The sequence below is a fragment of the Aythya ferina genome (genome assembly GCF_964211825.1).
Source record: "Aythya ferina genome assembly, chromosome: 3".
In the NCBI taxonomy this organism is placed as follows: Eukaryota; Metazoa; Chordata; class Aves; order Anseriformes; family Anatidae; genus Aythya; species Aythya ferina.
Genome location: NC_140298.1, coordinates 16,911,132 through 16,935,136, shown reverse-complemented (window position 1 = coordinate 16,935,136; position 24,005 = coordinate 16,911,132). Strand labels below are relative to the sequence as shown.

Below are 24,005 nucleotides of genomic sequence, written 5' to 3'. Positions count from 1 at the left end.
TTTTACTGCTTCTATATATTTACCTTCAGGAATGGTGTTGCATTGCCATCCACCAAAGCGTCTGTGTTAACAGTGAATATGTGTATATGGTGTGGTGGATCAGCATACGTGCTGTATAGGTACTAGTTCAAGTATTGGCTGCGTAGTCAGCATAGCCCACCTGGAGCTGTGTGAAAATACCAGTGAGATGTTGTCACCTACAGCATCACACTAAGCCACCACAGCAGCCTATGCTTTTTGATGTTTCGTTATCAGCTTTGGCAAAGTCAGTGGGAATTGGTTCATTGATTTCAGTAAGTATAGGATCAAACAGAAGGAAGAAAAAGGAGGGGAAGGGAATGAGATCATCTGTGTGGCTTTTTTTTTTTTTTCCTTTCTCACTGATGTGTGACATTTCCATCTTCAGTTTTGATTAAATTTCCCTTAATTAGCCCATTAAGCTAGAACCACCAAAGCTAATGATGGAAATGTTGGTTAACTGATGATCGTGTTTCAGTGGAATTTGAAAGACATCATATTTCTAAATTAATAGCGGCATTAAATTGGAGAAGAGAAAAAGATGAACTATTTGTTGCAGAAATTCTGGTCTCAAGAGAAGGCTTGTAGTGAACCTGCATTTGTGTTTAAAACAAGAAGAAAAAGAAAGAAAGAGGAAGAGAAAGAGAGAGAGAGAGAGAGAAGGAGAAGGAGGAGAAAGAAAGGAAAAAGGAAAAAAGAAACACAGATTAATAGGAAACCAGAGCAGCATTGATGGTCCTGACAGTGTTTGATGTTCACATAATTCTTCTGTTTTGGGGCCTTTTCTACCAGTTTTTTCATCCCTGGTGAACTTCAAGAAACTTTTTATGTGTGCTGTTCCCAGTGTTCCTGAAGTTGAAACTGGCAAGGCTCTCCCTTAAGTAAAACACAACCTATTGCATTCTTGTATAGGCAAATAGATGGCATTTTCCTCCATGACAGAAATACTGTTTTGTATCATGCTTTCCTGCTCTGAGGGGCTGACCGTGTGATAACTCATGAAAGAACAACCTTTTGTTGTCTGGAGAGGCAGGACATGGCCATCAAAGGTTAACACCTTGCAGCATGAAGCTTATGTTCTGCTCAGGAAATTGCCCAGAAATATTTTCAGAAGTATTCAGTTGCCTGGAAGTACAAAAAAAAAAAGATGAACAGTAGCCTTTACACCTTTACACAAGTGTCCATCTTGTCTTTTCTATCCATCTCTCGCCAAGATTGGCTCTGGGGCAGATGCGTTCTGTGGTGGAGTGGAGGGATCGAGGCAGTCAGGCTTTTTTTCTGTCATTGAGGCCACTCGAGGCAGCCAAGGGAGCCGCCAGGGCCCGGCAGCTCTCGTGAGGGAGGCTGACGAGGCACAGGCGGAGCCAGCAGCAGCAGCGGCACCATTTCAACCGGGCGCTGCCGCCATTTTGCAGTCACTTGCCAAGATCTGGCGGAGGAGCTGGCCAAGCTGCTTTCCATCATTTATCAGCAGTCCTGGCTATCAGGGGAGGTGCCAGTCGACTGGTGGCCAGCAAATGTGATACCCATCTACAAGAAAAGCCGGAGGACTGACCCGGGAAACTACAGGCCTGTCAGTTTGACCTCAGTGCCAGGGAAGCTCATGGAGCAGGTTATCTTGAGAGTCATCACGCAGCACTTGCAGGGCAGCCAGGCGATCAGGCCCAGTCAGCATGGGTTTATGAAGGGCAAGTCCTGCTTGATGAACCTAATCTCCTTCTATGACAAAGTGATGCGCTTGGTGGATGAGGGAAAGGCTGTGGATGTGGTCTACCTTGACTTCAGCAAGGCTTTTGACACCGTTCCCCACAACATTCTCCTCAAGAAACTGGCTGCTCTTGGCTTGGACTGGCGCACGCTTCGTTGGGTTAAAAAATGGCTGGGTAGCCAGGCCCAAAGAGTCGTGGTGGATGGAATTAAATCCAGTTAGAGGCCAGTCACTAGTGGAGTCCCCCAGGGCTCAGTACCAGGGCCAGTGCTCTGTGACAGGTGTGTCACTTGGTTATTCTTTTGTGAGCTTGGTTTGTTGGTGACAGAAAGGGTAGATTTGAAAAACAGCAGGAGGCAACAAGACTAATGTAAGAATACTGATAGCTGCCAAAAAGATGAGATAAAATGTTTTAGACCAAAAACCATACATAAAGGACTACAAGCTGTGAGAAGAAAATTCTGCTGGCATTTTGATTATTGCAGCAGTGCAGGAAACAGGATTTGTACAGCCTTTTAAAATAAATAGGAGTGCTCCACAAAAATACTTTGTTCATCAGTTTGTCATCTAAACTGGAACAACTGCAAGAATACACATTCTAGCTAAAATCTTATTCCAAAATCTAGAAGTAGGAACCATAAGGAAGTTATGTACATTAAAGAAACACATAAACAGCTCTACCTTAAGGCACTGTAAGACATCAAGATACAAAATTGAACAAGGTTTAAATAACATTTTTTATTCTCTTGCAGCTTGTATCATATGCTGTCTTCATGTTTTTCTAGTTTTGATACAACCTTTCGATATCATATCTGATTTCCAGGCCGTGGTCAGTTGCTTTATAAATTGTTCTTCTGTCATAAGGACAGTATTTGGACTTAATGTGACAGATACGCATCAGGAGAACATGCATTTACTAAGCAAAGAGAAAACCTAAATCTGTGAAAGCCCTAAAAAAAATGCTGTGGTCTGTATACAATCAGATTTGAAATACTAGGTTGTATGTTATTTTTGCTCTACCTGCTGACTTGTAATACCACTGCGGGTGATTTTACAGTGATCTTTCTTTTGGTAACATCAGAGTGGCAAAAGCCCACTCCCTGCAAAAGCCAGATGAGAATATGGAAGTGTTGTAAGGCAAACCTGCAGAGCTTCAACAAGGAGATAAAGAATTCTCCAGTTCCTATGGACTACACAGTTCTTGTGTTTTGTGGTGGTGGTGGTCGTTTGTTGTTGTTTTTTTTGTTTGTTTTGGGGCGGGGAGAAGGAGGGAGGGTTGACTGCCAGGACTGTTAGATATCCTTGGCTTCCTCAAGCAGTCCCAAATACTTACTGAATTTCTTTCAGCTTTTGTCAGCTTCTTTTAAAATACTCCTAAATGACTTCAGAAGCTCCAGCCTACTTACTTTTCCTAGCACTTCTGGGTTCAAAACACTTGTGAGAATAAAATCACCTTAGGTGTCTCGTTTTTTTTTGTGCCAGAAGTCAGGGTATTTAAACTGTTGTCCTGACACCCACACACACAAATACTGGCACCTGCTTCAGGCTGTAAGCCCCTGGAAGGACAAGGGGCCATGTTCATTTTTCTGCCTATATTCATGCATAGCTCCCCTCCAAAGAGGTTTGCTTGTCAGGAGTGAGGATGCTTTCTCTGTCAATTTAATAATTTTGTATGTGAAAGAAAAGCTTTTTATTTCTCCCTTCTAAAACTGCTTTAGTTGTGAATAGCTCTGTTTTGTCCCTTTACCAGACTTTAATCCCCATTCTTCCAATCTGTGCAGATTTTGGTTTCAGATCATCGCTTCATGGGAAGAAGGATCTGATGCCATTATTGCTTTTGACAATGTCTCCCTTAGTCTGGACTGTTATTTAACAAGTAAGTTTTCCTTTTATCTGCAAGTGGTTTGCCTTTTATTTGCTATGCAACTGAAACTTGGAGAGGGGTTGAAACTGTGGGGAGGGGATTGCATGTTGTTCTCTTCAAAAGACTCTTGAAAAAAGGTATGTTTCTGAAATACTTGTGCTAAGATGAAGGAGACTGTTCAGATTTGTACCCTTTTAGAAGAACTGACTAGTGAATGGGTTCCGAGTCTGGCAGTAAATGGATAGTAAGATGTATGGTGTGGGAGAGTCAGTTTCCAGCTAAGATAGTAGCATCACCTACCTGCACAGGCTGATGCAGAAGCCAGTCTGTGATTACAGAGTTCCACATGACCTGGCTTGCTGTGTGACAGTTATCAAAATGAATGACAGTTGGACTCTGGCTAGGAAAAGACAGGCAGTGATTGACACTAACTTTGCAGTAACATTGGGCACAATGCTACAGTTGAATTGGAACAAGGTTGTTGGTGTTTTTTTTTTTATTTGGACTGACATGCCTTTTAGTCTGAATCATCCTGATCTCTCCTCTCTCCTACTTTTGGGAAAAATATGGATTTAGGTCCAAACTTTGTGATCAACCAGCCTTTAAAATATGCCCAGTCTATACCTCTGCTGCCAGATTCACCCCATTTAGATTTTTATTGAACAGTTGTGTTTAGCTCATAATCTCATGCATACTGAAATGTTTAATTTGTAAATGTGTTCAATGATCTGTCACTCTATACCTCAGACCAACAACTTACTTGAGGATTGGTACTGTGAACACAGGAAACCTCTGCCTTGGGTTGAAAGGTAGAACTTAACTGTGTTCATTCATCTCCTAGGCTTGAGGCTACAACTTCTGTCATCTTTAGTACATTGAAAACCTCTGAGCCACTTCCTCATCCAACAGCAGTCAGAAAGTTTCATCTGCTTTGTGTTTTGTTAGTTTGTGCTGTCTGGGGCTATGAGTGTTTCCATTTATGCAGTGATACATTTTGGTTTCTGTGCATAAGTACCTAGAACTTCAGCTTCAGGTTCCAGTATTCTAAAGAATCAAAGAGATCTTAAAAGTAGTCTAATTAAGAAAGAACATACAAATTTTTACTGGCTAAAAGAGAAACTTTCTAGCACTTGCTAGAGATTGTTCTGTATTTCTCTTTTGTGTCTTAATTCATTTGCTGTTTTGTCTACCACCCATTCCTTTTTATTTTTCATTTGTCACAGTTCCCATTACAGCAATGGAAAGTCAATCTGTCCTTTCATTTTAATATTATTATATCCTGTGTCTGCAGGCTCTTAATTCCCAGCAGAGAAGCCTCCAGCTGTTAATTTAGCTTGAGTTTTTTATTACATGCTGACTCAGCACAGTGATAATCAATCTGTGACTTCTTGTTTTCTAGTCAATGGAGAGAAGATACATCGAAGCACTACCCCAGACTCAAGCAATTTGCTCACTAGTAGAGGTGGCAAGAAAAAGTTTGGATGGGAACAAAAGCTTCTGGGAAATCTCCAACTCAGCACTGCCCCCATTTCTGGTCCAGCAGGTAATTGTCTGATCTGAGAAGCATTCTCAGACAGCAGGTTTCTAACAAGTACAGATTTCAACTGAATGTGGCTAAAAGCAATATGATTCTTTTTTTTTTCCTTCTTTTTAACCAAAGCCTTTCCTCAGATCTTTTCCCAAGTCTCTTTCAAACAAACAAAAAAATGTAGAAAACAATTACCTTTAGCTGTTAACTGCAAGTTGGATTTTGATTGCAGGCTTGTGAAAGAAAAGAACTAGAGTGAGGCTCTTCTTAAAGTAAAGATTGCTTTTAAATTGTAAAACAGATTTATTTGATCTCATGATCATTTAAAAATAGGAAGGAATCAAACCAAAGTGTCAAAATTCACTGAGTCCAGCATGTGGTAACCTAAACACTCATCTGTAGTTAATACAAGCTTGGTTTGAAATAACAAAATTCAAACTTTTCCTTTTTTTCAGTAATATCTTCATTCCTCATTTGAAAAAGTACAGCATGGGACTTGATTTTAAAGACATAATTTTTGTCAGAAATGGCAGTCTTGTATACTTGGTTCTTGCCCTGGTTCCCCTTTCCAGCTTAGTTGTAATGGTGTGATACAAAATTATGCAAGATTTCCTTTCCTTTCCCATCACATCACTGTCTCCCAGGCATTTGTCTCTTCCCCATTCCAGGCTTGCCCACACATTCTAATATATGTTTCAGGAGCTACGTATGCATTTCTATTACAGTCTACCACTTTTCCCTCTTCCTTGCTGGTTTTTCTTCCTGATTCAGTTCAGGTGGCCACAACTAACCTGGGACAGCACTCCAGACCTATCTGGGGGAGCAGGACTGACCATGTAAATGAAGGATGACTACAAGAGAGAAACATGGATTTGCTACAAATGCCACCCTTAGCACTGTGTGAAGCTGTTCTTCCTCACATAGGGCTGTAGACGCCTGCTGATTTAAAATATCACCTCTCTTAAGTTAGAGAACAGGGGCATGGTTGGTATATGCCTCCTTTACCTTGCGAGTAAGCCCAGGGATTTGTTCTATTCTACATTATGCTTCACTCTTCTACCTGCAGCGTACTGTTGAAACACATGAGCTCATGTTAAGTCAGCTCTGATACCAGCAGCAGTCTGGCCAGTGCAATCAAAAGCTCAACACAGTCTTCAAAGCCTGCTTGAAAAGCTGAATTAGGCAGTGAGCTCTAGTTGTGGTGGTGGAGGCTGATGTCTGTAGTGTAGGCCAAGAGTTCCCATTAAGTAGAGTTTGTTGATATTTTCTGTTCTGAGCATCATGCAGCAAGAAAAGTGCAGAAGTGATGTATTAGATAGGGAGAATGAGCCCTTATGAGAGGATGCTATGCTTTAGGGTTCTCTTTAATGTTTTCATAAATGATCTGGAGGCAGGACTTGAATGCATGCTAAGTAAATTTGCAAATGATACTAAATTAGGAGGATCTGTATACTCCCTCAGGGGTAGAGAGGATTTACAAAGAGATCTTAACAAATTAGAGGGCTGCGCAATCACCAATCACATGAAATTGAACAAGAGCAAGTGTCAGATTCTGCACCTGAATTGAGGCAAATTTCCTCCTAATATCTAAACTAAATCTTCCTTCTTTTAGTTTAAAACCATTCCCCTTTCTCCTGTCATCATCTGACTTAGCAAAAAGTTGCTCTCCATCTTTTTTAAGCCCCCTTTAAGTATTGAAAAGCTACAATATGGTCCCCTCTGAGCCTTCTCTTCTCCAGGTTGAACATCCCCAGCTAGAGAGCACCTTTCTTCATAGGAGAGGTGCTCCAGCCCTCTGATCATCTTTATGGCCCTGCTGTGGTCCCACTCTAAAAGTTCCACATCTTTCTTATGCTGGGCGTCCCAGATGTGTCTGCAGTACTCCAGGTGGGGACTGAAGTCTGCAGCAGAGGATGGTTTTGATGTCTTGCCCTCTGTGTTATAGGCCCAGCACAATTCTGTTGCACCACTCCCCCTAGTGGATCCTTTGAAATGTCTCCTTTGATACCTGTATCTCCATTACCTGCCTAAATTGAACCGCTTTTCAAGTGCTTTCAGTGTTATTTTTAGGTAGGATCCACACACAAGTGTAGATTATGGACTTTCCATAGGAATGTCCATGCTTACGTGGTAATGTAGTTGCCCAAGCCTGCTGTATTTTTCTATCCAGGATACCTACTCTTTTAGTAACACAAAAGCCATTAGATACCAGTATCAGATTGGAAATTGGCCTGAACTTTGGACACAAAGTTAATCTAAAGTGAGTGTGTAGGTGTTAGGCCAGAAATTGTATGGCCATAGGCTTCTCCCTGCTATTACTTCTTTTGCCTCCTTCTTCTCACTAGGTCTGATATGATGGGACACATCTTCTAGCTCCTCTATTCCCTGTTCTATCTGGAGAATGCAATTTAAAGAAATGATTGGAAAGTAGAAATAATGGGAGTCAAATTCTATGGAGGTAGAAGAAAAGGTCACTGAGGTACTTTGAGCAATAGAAATCATCTGTATTGAACTCCGGGTGAAGGTTCAAGGCAATTCCTGTGATATTGAAGCCATCTTGCCTAATTTCTGCATTTGATCCTCCATCCTGTTCAAGTCTCTTCCCAAAAATTGTCTCTAGCCCTTGGGGTTTGAAATCACTCCTACAGCATTTTTTCCCTCTTTGTGCCCTCTTGGTGCAGGCGGGGCATACATCAGCAAACTTGTGCTGCAGCTTCTTGCAGTGGGAAGTCATTACATTTCTGAGTGTCTCCACAATACCAAATCACCTTTTCCCTTTGTGTTTCTCAGTCCCTGCTCTCAGTAAACAGTGCAGATGCTTGTTTGGTCCCTGGGCTATGCATTTTACCCAGATTTAATCTTGTTACTTTCTACATCCTATAATGCATTTAAGAAACCTCAGGCTGAGTCTGTCAAGGCTGTTGCTTTCATGGGCCCATATTTACTGTTGCTTTAGTGAAATAACAGGATCAGCACCACCCTGAAGTCCCAAAGACTGCATTGACCGATATGAGCTCAGCCAAAAGTAATTACAGCTAATGTGATCTTTGGCTTGTGTGATGGATCACAGGCTGTAGTATTTCCTTCTTAAGAAATCATATTAAAACAAGGAAAATGCTGTTTCTATAGCTCAGGAGACAACAGGATAATAAAATGCCTTCCCCAGGTCCTTGAGCCTGCTCAGCCTGCACAGCAGGAAGTACGATCTGAAAGACAGGTACCACTTTATTTACCTGACAGTATATCCAAACAAGTTCCATTGCTTTCAAGGATAAGGGACTAGATTTGTTCCTTTGTAACTGAGAACAAGCTCTTACATGCACCTGCTGGTTTTGCCTTAGAAATCCAGTTTCAGCAGAAGTGATGAACAATGATCACCGCCACTGTCCCTGTCCTCTCTGTTCTCAGGCCCCGTACCCAGTGAATTGCTTCAGCCCTACCATTACTCATAATGGCTTGGCATTCCTCCAGGACTTGTACACAGGAGTCCAGCAAAAGGTTTGAAACATACAACACAGCCACACCCTAAAAGATCCTGAAGTTTCCAGAGATCTATTCAACACTGTTGTGTGTAACACACAGGCTGATGAACACGCTACGTGGAGAATAAGACCCCAGTTATGGTCTTATTCTCCACATAGTGTGATGGTGTTATTCGCTCAAGTTTCTTGATGATGACCAGTACTGACACACAAAACATCCCTGCAGGTTTTACTTTGCCCAGTCACTTGCAGTGCAAGGTGGCCATGAGATAGATAGCCACAGAGCAAGGCAAAGGCTTTCCTTTTCAATTAATTTACACGTCACTCACTGGAATGCCAGCTCCTTGCTGAAATGTTGCAAGTGAAACTTGATTCTGGAAGAAGCCTGCAAAAAAAGTTGCAAGAAAGCCCACTTATGCCAGAAGATTGAAGTAACTTTAGTGTAACAAGGATTTTTCATTGAAATAGTTAGATCTGTATAAAAGGTTTTGTGGTGTTTATTTCCACGTAAACCAAGCTTACTTCAGGTTAGTTTTAATATCAGTTGGGTATTAGTTTAAGTAAAACTGAAAGCTGCTTAAACCAGAGCATCTCTCTACAGGGAGTTCAACTACCAATTAAGAAGCCAATTTAAATCAAACCAGTGTGATTTCCTTCTACAGACAAGGGCAGAATATGGGAAATTCAGGCATAGACAGAGATCACTCATGAGGAACTCTAGGAAAATGAATGACAATAATGGAAGTTGGGAAGAGAAAAAATAGTATTCTCAGTAAGCAAAAGGAGACAAGAAACAGAGTATTCAAGCTTTAATTAAAGCTTTCTTTTGCTTCTGAGTAGGCTGTAAATACCACGAGGATAGCCTCTATTTTGATGTTTCAGCTTCTCATCTATCCCACTGCCAACTTACTTGTATCAGGTCATACAGAACAAAAATAGTGTGTTGTAAAATGAACAAAAATGTTAAGCGTTTCCCCCTCAAATATTGTGATGTTTTGTGCCGTCCAGTCTGCCATTGTGTGATCCTGCTTTCTTGCATAGAAACTGTCATCAAATCATTTTCTGGACTGGATTACAATTTTTCTTCAGCTCCAGTCTTTTCCCCACGGCACCTAGTGGTTGCACAGATTTTCTTTTCTGTCAGGGAGAGTCCTGTTGCAAGTACTTACATAGCTGTTTCTCGGAAGAACTCTGAGTCACATTAGTTAATCAGATGAAGTAGCTGAAAGGAACAGCAGAGCGAGTATTAAGTAAAAGAAAATTACATTTGGTTGTTCTTTGCGTGCAATTATACTAACTGAACTGTTGGCATAATGCAATAAAGGTATCTGCAGAATTGTATTTTTGTTTTAAGCATCAATTAACACAGTGAACAAACAGCTCAGCACCCTCCTCTCCAACAAAAGTAGCATTCTGAATAGTGATAGAAAATGTTTAAAGATGGATAGAGGGATCTCAGATTATGTAGTCATGAATTTCTTTATTGCAGAGTTTACACTTGCTTTCTCTAGAGGATTTAAAAATAGCTGAGGTGCAGTACTGAGAACCAACATAGAACAGTTAAATTGGAATTACTGCTCTCCAGAGTTAATCATATAATTGAAATAAATGAGGTAGTTAACACATTTTAAACTTAAAATTGAAAGCTGCCACTACTCCTTAAAATGCAACAGTTTAAATTGTGCAGAAACTGCTATAAATCTCAGGAAATATTTTGAAATGATTTTGCCACCTCCTCCTGATATGGTCTCTGTTATCCAACATGCATTTCTATCACCTTTTGCAACTCTGAACAGAAAAAAAAATCCATAAAGTTAATAGCATCTCTCACTAAGCAACCTTTAAGGAAAACTCCATCTCTCTCCATACATGAAATATAAAAGAGAAAAATAAATTAATTTTCTTCATGCTCCTTTTGTTAGTTCCTGGTTCCAAAGTGTAACAAGAAATAAGCCATTCTCAACACCGTTCAAAGTCACCCCTTGTCCTGTTATACTGACCACAGATAATTTCCCCAATGGATGCCCAGGCGGTGTTCCATTAATCTGTACAGACAAGAAAGAAGCTCTGAGTATTTCTTTGAAATGACACTCAGGACAAATGAGGCATATATTCACCATTAGTGCAGATGCTGTTCTTGTTGAACTGAAAAATATGTCCACATTGCTTTCTTCATTTACAGAATGGAAAGACAGGGTAGAGATAGTAACTCCATAAATAACTGAAAAAAACGGCCTCCTCTTAGTCTAGCCATACCTATGTAATGGTTTACAGCACTGTTATCAAGACTCACTAATTTCTACCTAATATATAGTGTGATATTCTCATACGTAGCACATCCCCTTAACGTTTTTGTGTAGACGTGTTTAACTATTCAGAGACTGTATCTGTAAGCAAAACTTAGGTCTGCAATTTACCATTATCCTTCAAACCTACCCAGTCCTGTTAATGTCTGGCAAACTTAATTCTGGAAAAGAGTGATCTCAGATTACTGCTATCTATTAAACAATAGAACCTGCAGCAGAATTTAAAGGTCTTTCTTCCCTTACAGCACTAAACCTGTTTCTTATATAAGTTTGCAGTATAGTTTGTCTACAGACTTCTAGCACAGACCAAGCCTGGAATTACTGGTAATGCATAACTCAGATTGCTCATGTACTGAATCAAAGGTATATCCTAGCACACATATCGTGATGCTAATGGCAGCCAAATGTTAGTGAAGGTTAAGATGCACAGTATCCTGTCAGCCTCTAACTTGCCATATTGCCCAAATATTGCAAGGGAATTTGTGAATGTTTTTACAAGTAGATGAAGCAAGTGTTCTGCTCATTCGTGGCATGATATTCACTCACAGCTGCCTTAGAGGAAGAAGTATACTGAAGTCTCTGAGGGACAATTAATAGAATTAGTTGCTTCCATAATTTTAGTCACTGGGGTTTCTGTGCCCCTTAAAGTGTTAGGCCATATAACCCTTATTATTTATTTTTTTTAATCTGGTGGAAGTAGAGATAGCATCTTGGCCTGAAGAGAGGTTGTGGCAGTGCATTCTACACAGCGCCTACACATGGTTTACACAGTGCCTACACACGGAAAGCACCAATGCTTTCATTAGTGCATTACTCTAGAGTCCAAAGTAATTCCAGCACCTCAGTGCTTAGCTTGTGATTTTCTCAAATCACAGTAAAGCTTTGGCTTGGAACAAGTTGAAACTTGGTTCAAACCAACTTAATTTAAGAAATGCCAGTTAATACCTATAGGCCCTTGAAGTGTAGCTAAAAGGCCTGTGGCTGTTTGGTGATATGGAGTTTATATGCTGTATGTGACAGGGAAATTGCTTTCTACATTAGCAGTACAAATGTACTTTAGGCTTTGTGCCACTGTTTTCCCTTCATTGTTGTTTGTTATTTGCAGCAGTGCTACCTTGGGCTTCAAGTTGTGTCAGAGCCTCAACTAAATTAGTCATTTTAAGTCTTATGGGGTTTTGTTCTTTTTCTTTGCAGAAGCAGGGCATTGCTCCTCTTTGCTGCATCTAAATTCCACTGCTGTTAATTGCTGTGCATTTTATGTATCTAGCCAAGCTGGGTGAAAACAAGAATTCTTGATCTGCTGAAGAAAATAAGCAGCAGTGTGTGTATCTGTGTTAATATATCCGTAAATTTAAATTGTGAATAAAAGGTGGGAAGAAGAAATTTTTAAAAATCTATTTAGATAGACCCCAAATAGCATTTCCTACAAAATGTTTTTCCTGGGACCTTAGTGGTTTGGTGGGGAGACTGCCAGGGAGCTTGAGGAGGGCAGATGTGTGGGTGAACAAGCAGCAGAACAAATTGTTCTTTTGTCAAGTTTCCTGTGGAAACAGGCATTCTATCAAATGAACTGATGTATAAATTATTCACTGAAATGTAATACCCTGATCTCAGAGCAATGTTCATTTATTTTCTTCCCCACATCCCAGAAAGGAATTTCCATTTCTTAAGCCCAGCTAGTATCTTCCAACTGCCAATGTCAGAACATATTAGGGACCCTGCATTTGGCTGCCCGGTAGTTTTCATTATGGCAATGCCCAGCTGTTTCTGGAAATCAGCCATCTGTGACTTGTGTGAAGTTGGGCAACATTCCAAAATGTGCTAGTTGTTGGGGAAGATTTAGACTGGGGAATCCTGCTTTTTTTGCTGTCAGGTGTGTGTGAGGTGCCAGCAGTGTTACCCTGTCACACGCTGCAGAACAAAGAGGCACGCCATGCAGCATGCAACAGATCACAGCTGGGCATCAGTGTTTCTCACCTAACCGCTTAAGGAGTTTCACTCCAGGGCTGCTTCTTTAGTCTTCGGAGACTAAAATAATGCTGCAAATTGAATTACTGTAAACTGCTGTGTCAGGCAGCAACCCGTATAAATGCTGTCTTTGAGCTCATGAGACGTGCTGCAGTCATTTCTAGAATCAGGGAAAACCAGTACTTTAAAGGGGATGAAAGAATGGTTATTCGTACCTTAAAAAAGAAACGGTGGGTTATCCAAGGTAGGGATTACTTTGAGTCTGTTTTGATATTAGGTTAGTGGTTTAAGACCTTTGGTTACTGCTGTATCTGCAGATTGAGGGTTGGTTTTGTGTAACTTAAGAGTGAAGAGGGAGGAATGTGTGAGGTTTTTAGTCTGTATCCAAAACAGTAACTGAGACCTATCCAAAACAGTAACTGAGACCTATCCAAAACAGTAACGAAGACGTATCTGTCCTTATCATGTTGAAATGAGGGGCAACATCGTCCCGTGCCATATTCTGTCCCATTTAATTCAGCAACAGAGCTGCTACATGTTGGAATAGCTTTTGGTATAAAGACATGAAAGTAATATAAATGGCAGGAAGACTACTGTTTGCAAGTCAGTGCAGCAGTGACAAATGCATTGCTCATGCAACACCTGTCTGTTCTCTTTTACTGAAATCCTTGCTCTTTGAAATCAGCTGCCTATGGACTTCACTTGGGCCAGACTTCCTCCTGCTATGTTTTATGAGAATGTCTTTGGCAAGCTCTACTGCTTCTGAAACATGTCTTCATCCCTTTCTTGTTCACCATCTACCTGGACTGCGCAATTAAGTATGTTTGCTAGCACTGACTACAGCAGCTGCAGAACAAAGGAGGCTTTAGATATATTCTTGCTTATGCCACCGTGTCAACACAACAGCACCACTTTTGCAATCTAAGTCAGTACCTTCTGTACTCAGTCATCTCCAGGTTCCTTATGTCATGTCATACTTGCAGGCATAATATGTCTGTGACTTTTGATTCTTCAGACTTGTCATACTCTGCTTTAAAAGTCAGGTTCTAAGAGCTTAGATGCATGTTCATTAATCTTAAATGTATTTGGTCTTACCCTGATATTGCCTCTGCACTGGAAGTAAGCACCCTTTAATCTGCTGAAGAACTGGAAAGTACCAATGCTTTTCAGTTCAAAGTCTAGAGGCATAATGTTTACAGCAGGAGGGCACTTTTCTTCTATTCTGACAGGACATTGGGGATCATTAAATAGCATTTTGGAATAAGGCAGTTTATTGATCCCCTGTCCCTGGAACCCAGTGAGAGTCAACATCTGCCAGTTTCAGGTACAGCCACGCTCTGTGTTGCACGTGTGATAGTCTAGAGGTAATTCTGCCAGGTGAGCAGATACCTAAGGAATGAGGTTTATTTAACTGGAGTAAATCATAAATGCAAAGTTTAACTACAGTAGCAGTCTGCGCAAGCTATGGTCTGTGCTAGATTTTATCACTTTCAGTTTTCCAATTTGATTCTCTCCAGTTTTGGGTGTATTGTCTCCTTGAAGGTCATCTGCTTCTACCCTTGGGAGTATTTTTGATGTTTCACCAGAGACATCCAAATGGCTTCTAACTGTTCCAAGTGAAGACATTTACCTATCTGCTTTACTAAACATATGTTTCAGTGCAGATGGCTTAGCCCACTGGGATACTACAATGTTAAATCACTGTGATAGCTGACAGAATGAGTCTCATCTTCCATTTTGTTTAAAATTTTGCTTTGGTCTTCTTTCTTCTTTTTTTTTTTTTTTTTTTTTTTTTCCCAGAAAAATAATAAACATATGTAACTTCTGTTATAAGACTGTAAGTTTTTCAGGATCAGAGCTACTGAAGCATTTTACATAGGAACCTGTAGAACTACTTGCCTTTTTAGGTGCTTTTCCCTCATGCCTGTTCATGTTTTTGGAGGGGAGGAGTGAAGGGGTGCATTTGTCTCAGAGGAGGAAAGGGGAATTCTTCCATTTGCTGTCTACTAATTTTAAGACTTTATACAGCCACCCATTGCTGAAGAATTTGAGAAATAGTAAAATAAGTGTGTAAGTATTCGTATAAAACAAGAAATGGTAGCAAAGTCCCTAGAAGGTCCATCCAGGAGGGTTTGGAGGAAGGATGGTGTAGATTTTGCAATAAGACAGAAGAGCTTACTCTCTCAGCAGTACTATGATTAGGAAGCTTTCCTAAAGTAGTTTTGCATTGCCTCTGAAACAGCCAAGACTGTTTTGAAGAGTTTTTAGAAGCACCAGCCACTTTATTTCTTACAGTCCTGCCAAATTGTTTGATCCATTTTGTGCACTGAATTTTTTAATAAGAATGAATTTAGCCCATCTTAATGATTAGTTTGTGAAAACTTGTGCATGTCTAAACTAGTGTATTGCCTTTATTTCTGGCAGGTAAGCCACTCCAGGAACAATAATGGTAGACCTCTTGGCCAAAAATATGTTGATCATCATTTCTAGACCAGGTCTGCTTAGACAATAGCTCCAAATGCCAAGAAGCAGATCCAGCTAATCTTCTCATTGTCTGAGCAAGTTAGTACTGAAGGAGTCTACATATGTTGTTTTGCATTAGAGGAAGCTGGGGGAAAAATTACTACCCTTTAATGATACCAAAAAGAGGACTGGCTGACCTGATGCAATTTGTAGAAATATATTTTTTGGATGTGTCTTTTGACTTCAATGGCAGTTTATTCTACTAACAAATTCTACGTCAGCAGGATGAATTCCAATAATGGAGTTCTTTGGATACTGTGTTTTAGCTTGTTAACAAGTATGAATGAGAGATGGATACTTGTTAACAAGTATGGATGATGCACATTTAAAGTGCACCAAATATGCTAAGTCTACTTATTTTCCATCCTAGTTCTGATTACCTAGGAAATATTTCCTGATATACTATCAAACATGTTAGGGTGGGTTTTACAAGAGCATTGTGGTCTTGCAGCTGTGCTGGCCCTAATAGTGAATCTTTTTGGAAAAGGGATGACATTTCAGCATCATGTATTCAAATTAAAAACTCAGATTGGTGAGGCACAAATCAGCAAAGCCTTGTTCTAAAAACATATTTGAATGGGGCTAGTGTTGCATTAAAGGGCAAGGAAGTTTGGCAGGACCTAAACCCCCTTGCATTCCAGCTTGTCCTCAAATATCAGAGGAGCTGAGGGCAGCTGGTCTTAGATTCGGAGTGATGCCCAATTTGGCACTGTAAGTCCAGTCATATTCAATATATTAAATTGTCATGATCATGGATGTGCAAATAGCACAGTCGTGCAGCACTTTAAGTGCACTTGCAGTAGTTGTATTGAATTATCATGATCACAAATAGCACAATACACTTTCAGTCTAGCAAATGACTGGTGAAGTTTATTGAAGCAAAAGGCGTACAGGTTCTTTTGGGTTGCTGGTGATAAATACACTGTCTGCAAAGCATGTGCAAATACCAAGAATATGACAAATACAACCAACTATACATGTGCTAACTTTTGAAACAACTCTATAGTGAACTTATCCCAGAAGTCAACAATGTCATTCCAACTTGAAAAAAAGAAGAAAAAGTAACTTGGAAAAAAAACTTAGAAAAAATAAAGCTGTGCTTATCATTGTGGTAATTTTCAGGAGCTAACGCTGAAAAGCTGTCAAATACCAAAATGCACAGTGTTATGAGTCATTTGAAAGAGTTCTGTGAATATTTGTTCTGGCTAGAACATTTGGGCCAGGTTCTTCTCTTGATCCAGCAACAACAGAAATTGAATAAAGAGCAGAACAGCCATTTTGTTTTTGGGTGTTCAGAGCATGCTTGTCCTCATTTCAGATCACTGGCTATTCACAACATGTGGTGCCAGTGGACCCTATGGCCCCACACAGAGCCAATGCAATAATGCCTACAGGAACTCCAACCTCAGTGTGGTCGTAGGAGCTGAAGGGATTCTCCAAGGCATTCAGATCTGGAGAGTACCAGCAACCAACACGTACAGGTAAGTGAACCATCTCTTATTCTCGTACTGTGTCTTTGCACTGAAACTTTCCCATGCTGTGGATACATGCTAGGCATATATATTGTTATAATCAGAAATTTAGTCAGCTGTACATGGGTTTTGCTTCTCCCTAATTCTGTGATTTCCAGCCTTTCCAGTTTCAGATTTGTTGACTACTAGATGCAACTTTTTGATGAAAAAGGCAAGGGAAAGCAAAGCAAGGCAAGAAAAGGCAAGGCAAGGCAAGGAAGGAGAAAGGAGAAGAAAAAGCTTGCATTAAGCTCTGCTCAGCACCCTGACTGTTTTGAATCTAGGTATAGTAAGTTGAACCTGTAAGCCTAGATCACCACTGTAGAATTGATTTTGGAAGCCAGACACCTAAATTTTAGGCTTTGTTACTGAGGGTGGTAATGCTTAAATCCCTTTGTGGAGTCATCCTTAAAGGGAGATGATCACAGAATCACAGAATCACAGAATTTTCTAGGTTGGAAGAGACCTCAAGGTCATCGAGTCCAACCTACGACTTAATCTGATTTTTACCACTTTTTCACTTTTTTTTTTCTTCTTTGCTTTTGCTGGGAGACAACAAAAACAAAAAAATGGCCCACTACATCTGAATGATAACATCAAGCCATTACATGCATCAGCTTATTAGCAGAACTGTCACTTTGAATCAAGGGCTATCTAGCGTATTTTTAATGCAACAGTCCCTATTGAAATCAATGATGGTGCCATGGATTTCAAAGCAGAAAATTCCAGTGAAGGCTTTGGACAAATTTCAGTTAAAACTTACTGGCTACTTCTGATTTTTTTTTTCTTTTTATTGAAAAAGAACTTTAATATTCGGACTAGATATCAGTCTCTAACAGAAGTCTACTGCAAAGCAGTTTTGCGAAAATGGTTAGGCGAGGCTACCCTCAAGCTCTACCTGAGTGCCTATTACCACAAGGATTGATGGTAATGAAAAAAGCATTAATGATATTTTACTCAGCTATCAAAAATGAGTTGCCTGAGGTGAATGAAATTTTTCAGGAGCAGCATTCAGTAAATAGAGATATAAAGTATAGCCCAAAAGAGAAGAGCCAATAAACTTACAACATTGTCATTTCTTTAATAACGCAGGTCAAGAAATTGCCAAAATTTTATTGTAAAAATAGGCTGACTTTTGCTACACAATATGAACCACAGGTGAAATGAGGCTCCTGCTGGAAGAACCTGTCTATTTAAGTCCTATAAAAGACCTAACAGACTTTTAAAATCTGTATAGATAATAAATGGCTAATATCATTAACTGAGCGACATTCTTTTCTGCACCTCTTAAGGCTGTAGTAGATAATTCACAGCCTGAGGAAAGAAGGCAGCAATTATAGGCCTTAGGCCCATTAACTTGACATCTTCCTGATTCTGAGCTGCTGAAGAGGCAGGAAAGACCCCAGTATAGCCTTAGGAAAATGTCAAGTTGCAGTATCGATTCTAGGTTTTCCAGGGTCTGGACCCACCGCCTGTATTCAGCTCCTCTCTGCAGACCTGCTGTAGTGTGCATCCTATAAGTCAGTCCGATAGCCATCTCCAATATACCTGACCCAGAGATAAAATCCTCCAGCTGGCTGTTGGGCTATTAAGAAAGCTATTACGGTACATCGGTATATTTTACACTACGTAATGTAGAGCAGTGAGTTACATTCCTGGTAATTTAATAAGAAAAATATAGCTCATGTGAAGACAAGACAAAATATGCTTTATTGTTATTAATATTCAAAGATGGAAAGCTCAACTTTTCACAAAACTCTGCTAACACAAGCTGGCCACACCCAGAAAACCCCACCATCTATGAAGGCCTGGGTAGGCTGCCACGTGCTGTAGGCTGCTTTATTCAAAGATTAGGGTACTACATGCTCTCATGCTGATGCAGACATAACAGCTGGTTCGATCCCACGAGACTGCACTTTGTATAATAATTAGGCAATATAAAAGAATGTTTTTCTTTACAGGATTTCTTTCTAAGCATTCAGGTCTTGTCATCCCACATCTAGGTATAAGATCAAGTATGAGAGAAGTAAGCCGTAACAAATTACATGTAACTATCCATTATACAAATTCTTTCTGTTTTAAAAGCAAGATTCTTTGGTCTATGTTGCTGTGTGACCCATTTGATGTCACTTCCACTGTTCTCTATCATATGGTCTCTCCTTGTAAAGTAAAGCAAGAACCTAGGACTGTGGAATGCAAGATGCTGTTCTCATTTGGCCAGCCTAGACACTGCATTTTTTTTATATTCTCAAAACTATCTCCAGTGTTTCCCATAACGTATCTACTTAGAGGGGGATTTTTTTTTTCTCCAGAACTGGTTTGCACTGTCAGTGCCCTGTGCACATTCTGCTCCTTACCAAAGACACCGTTGTTTTTTTTGGTTCCTACAAGTGTCATAGAAAAAGAAAAGGAGGAAGACACTGTAAGATATTCTGTGTTCTGCTTACACATGCTCAGGGTGGTCTGAGTCTTTCTTCAGTGAAAGTATGGTTAAATGGATCCCTCCCATTTAAAAAAAAAAAAAAAAAAAAAAAAAGGAAAGGAATCCTGCTATAACATGAAGTCAAGATAACCCATCTGTTTAAATAGTGACACGCATTTTAAATATGGAATGGCTGTCACCCAAATCTGCCATTTGTTGTCTGCAGCCTTTGAATGAGGCAAAAATGGGTTCTTTCAAATTTCCTGACATCATCGCTTGTATGCAAAATCTGTTCATACACAGAAAAATATGTCCCCTAATCATAGCTGATTAGCCCTGCCAGCTTGCTGTGCCTGATAGTGCACCTCATTAGCCATTATGAAATGCTACAGCAAATCAGCTCAGTCTTCAGGTTCATACAGCATCTGTTCGAGGGAGCCCAGTATTGTGTCCATTGCTTTTTCTGCTGGATCCAGTGCAACCTAACTGAGGAATGATTGCTTTGGTTATTGAGAGTGGCATGAACATAATCATGTCACTTTGCAAGGATCTAACATGCTTTATGAGGCACTTGTTGCTCCATGCTTACTTCAACATTAGAATTACTCCATGCTGGCTGCCTCAGAGTGGTATCACAAGGTGAGTTCCTCATGCTAATCTTTAAAGCAAGGAGATAGCTAAAAGTGAGCTGGTTGTCCCCTGAGGGAGCTGCCTGCCTGACCTTGTCAGGGTTCTTGTGCACATGGAGCCCTGCTGGCTTGTTCTTCTTATAGACTGCCTGCAGGACTGTGCTGGGCAAAGGCTCATCATGTGCTAGAGAAGAGAAGGAGAGAAGAGAGCAGCACCTTTAGTGTAATGGGTAGGAAGCCAAGGGAAAATTTTGAATTCCTAGCCTTGCAGTCACTGTTTACACACTCCAGGTTTAATTTTGCTCTCATGGAAATAGCTATTTAGATCTATTAAATTCAGTGGAGAATCACCTGCTGAAATAAAATCTGAATTGAACTTGCTTTACCACTCATTTGCTAGTGAAGTCAAGTAACTTTGTGTTTTGTTGCAGCAGAGATGTGTGCTTTATGATGATGTGTATAAAGTGCTTTGAAGGCCTGTGAATAGACAGTGCTTCGAATATGTAAAATACTTATGTACTTAGAAAGGGAGAGGAGCTGAGCAATACAGTACTACAGTCAAATCTTTGGATACATCAACAACAATAAGAACCTCTGAATCTTGGCTGCTTGAAATAAAAGTCCCAATGCCTTAACTGAGACTGCAGCAGCCTCTGTATGCAATCTAGCCACTCGAGGCCAGAGATAGTGTGATGTCCATGGGGACTGTGAGTTAAGCCAGGGAGCTTTTGCCTTCCTTGTTTACTGCAGGTAGTGTGACCATCTACTCTTCTACATTCTGGTCCTGGAAACTGCAGAACTATTTCCCATCTGGTCGACAGTGTCAGGACCAGTTATGGTCTGCTTTCTCAAGTCTCTCTGTCAATTTTGCACATAATGGTCCTTTTAGCCATATGCATTGTATTTGTTGGTTCTTCTGCTTCCGTTCTTTCTAGCGCTTGCTGCAAACCTGTCAATGGTATGCCTTCTGAGAAACAAGATGGTTTTCATATACTGAAGTTTGAAACTACAGGGACTTGCTCACTGTGTCCTCAGCAAATCAGTGTGAAAGAATCTGTTTTGTAGCTACCCAAGTTCATAGAGCCATATAGAGCAGAAGACCTCAGTCTTCAAGCTTTGGGTTTAGATGTATTTAGAGTGTCTTTGGGGCAAGGTCCTGTGACACTATGCACATTTGAGGTGTGCAAAGAACTCAGTGCCCACAAGTAGTTAATATTATCTTCCACATTCCTGTTTTCTTTTTCCTGCAGCATCTCAGGCTATGGAGCAGCTGGTGGGAAAGGAGGGAAGAACACTATGGTGAGGTCCCATGGTGTGTCTGTACTGGGAATTTTTGACCTCCAGAAGGATGATACTTTGTACATCTTGGTGGGACAGCAAGGAGAAGATGCTTGTCCTAGTGTAAGTGACTGTCCTTTCTGTTTTGACTTAATACCTTCTACAAATCTTTGGAGTTTTATCTGTTTGCAGAGAAAATCATTGTCCTTAGGGGATTTAATGTTATGTGGTTCAAAGGATAGCTACAGTTTTACTAGGATGTCTTGAATGTCAAAAGCTAAAGTACCATGTCACTGTGCTCACTTCCCCTTCAACATTCAGGGTCCACTGAAAATATGCTTCTGATCAGGCATCTGAGTGATCTGCTATCTCAGAGCATCTCAGGGGACGGGTTGGAGAGAAAAGACAACCCTGCCTTCCTACCCTCTGACTTTCTCTTTGTTCTGCTGTTGTATCCAGCCCTGCCATTGTCATAATACTCTGCAACTGGAGATGCCAACCTGACCGGGGCCTTTTACTTATTCTCTGTATGGGAACGGGGAAGATAAATGAATTAGTGCTGAGTCAATCCTGATCTTTGTGTTATTAACTAAACATTGCTGCAAATATCTTGATGGAAAGGAACAACTTCTGCCATTTTGCAGGCATAATAATAGGTTAATATTTTAGCATTCATTGGAGGATAAGAGAATAAGAGATTCTTATAGAGGGAACTAAGCATTATGTGATGAAATTTTACCTGCAGGTTTGAGCTGGACATTTAAATGCTGTGCATTTCTCTACCTTTAAATGGCTGGCGTCCAAGGGGAGAAAGCTTAGCTGTCTTTTAGAGCAGGAAAAGGTTGAATAATGTAGACAAGAAAGAAGGGTTCTCAAGGCTGGGTGCTGAAGTAAATAATGTTAAAATTTGAATTACACACGTCTACAAACAAACCATTAATAAGAAGCCTCTTTGAAATAGGAAATGCCCTAACTCAAACTTCCATCTAATGTCTATAACTAGGACATTCCAGCTCAGTCTAACATATGGACTCATTAAATTGCAGGCCACTGTAATCTTAGTGAGAATTTATTGAGTGCTAATGTAATTCCTTCATGGAGGCAAAGAGATTGTATTGACTTGTAGAAGGGACCTTTACTAGATTGGATTCTAATCAGCTATATCTTTGTTGTGAAGGATTTTTATTTTTATTCAGGTGTAATCTAGTGGCTCCGCTGGGCCATTGACTTTGCCATTTTATTAATCATCTCCACCCAACTCCAAATCAATTAAGGAAAGGGAAGACAGGGTAGAGAAGGACTGTTTAGTTCCATACACAAGACTACACACTCAGAATGGATGCCATTCATTCTCTGAAATAACCTGGAACACATGCTGTGTTAACAGAATAGTCTGTAACTTGAGGAGGATGTTTTTATCATGCCCCTCTTCTGAAAGAAAACACATATGTGAAAGCAGATGGAAACAGAAGAACAGTCCCACTATACAAGTATTTGTGCATTTTCCCATAAAGCGTCATTAACTCAGTGAATTCAGTGTGCATAACAAGATCATGTTACTCAGAAACTTATAAAATGAAATAAGCTAGTAACAGTGCTTGCAGCTTACAGATACTCAAAGCAGAGTCCATCTTGTCACGCACTTTAGTGCTCCAATTTAATATCGAAGCAGCAATTACCCTTTTTAGGTAATTGCTAAAAAATTGCTAATTGCTAATTTAGATCCAGAAGTACTTAGGAATGATAGATTAATGCTGTCTGAGATTAGTTAGTGAATTCAGTGATTTGCCTAATGCAGACAGTTCATTACGTTTGGTGCTAACTGGTGAAAAACATGGAAATGTGGAGGCTTTCAGGTTACGAATTTTATTTAACATTGTGTCAACGTTGCAATCAAAGGTGGGATAGCACCTATTTTGGCAGCCTTTGAACAAGCTAACTCTGGTAATAATAATGTAATTGCTGCTACAGAACAAGCTTGAGAGGAACAACAAAACTTTCTTGAAAGTCTGGATAAATGGTTAATCTATGCTGAGCTCATTGCTACTGTCCATGCTGTAGACCGTAAAGCTAACTGCTACATCTCCAATACACCTTAGTTCTGGATAGACATACACTGACTGCCTGGCCCCAACCCATTACTTGGTTACTCCTTTCCCCAGCTTGTGAAATGCAGCTGGCTAACAGTACAAAGCATTTGCAGGAAATTCTGCTACATATTGTATTTAAACAGTTCGTGGAGCTGTATTTCATGATGATAGACATCAGCACGGAACTTAACATCAAAATAATTCAATTAAAATGGTAACAAATTCTTCTAACCACAACTGAAGCAAAAAAAAAAATAGTTTCTTCTAGAAGAACATTCACCTCTGGATATGTCATTTCACTGGAGGACAATTTATTGGACCTGTGGTTTGGGAGGGTAGAGGGACCACAAGGCCTGGGTATATGAGGATCTCAGAGAGATTCTGGTTTCTTGCCAGAATTCAGCCCTGCTCTTCTGTTTGCAGACTAATGACATTATTCAGAAAGTCTGTATTGGAGAAAACAATGTGATTGAAGAAGAGATACGTGTAAACAGAAGTGTCAATGAATGGGCAGGAGGAGGTGGAGGTGGGGGCGGAGCAACTTATATATTTAAGGTATGGAAACAGTCTTTGTGCACCTTCAGCATAAACACATCTTGCCACTTGCCTCCAGCATCACAGCCTGAAATTTCTTAGAGCCCTTTATACACCTTTGTACAGCACTTTGTGGAAAAAGTC

General features: G+C 40.2%; 1 protein-coding gene across 2 annotated transcripts in view; it reads left to right on the top strand.

Moving 5' to 3' along the window:
* Positions 1 to 24,005, top strand: part of ALK (ALK receptor tyrosine kinase) — a 282,098-nt gene that overhangs the window by 229,739 nt on the left and 28,354 nt on the right. For both annotated transcript variants that reach the window (XM_084514520.1, XM_084514519.1), the window contains exons 10-14: positions 3,508 to 3,602; positions 4,990 to 5,133; positions 16,716 to 16,878; positions 21,210 to 21,360; positions 23,751 to 23,882. In XM_084514520.1, coding sequence (XP_084370646.1) covers positions 3,508 to 3,602; positions 4,990 to 5,133; positions 16,716 to 16,878; positions 21,210 to 21,360; positions 23,751 to 23,882 — 685 coding nt within the window. The remainder of the gene's footprint in view (positions 1 to 3,507; positions 3,603 to 4,989; positions 5,134 to 16,715; positions 16,879 to 21,209; positions 21,361 to 23,750; positions 23,883 to 24,005) is intronic.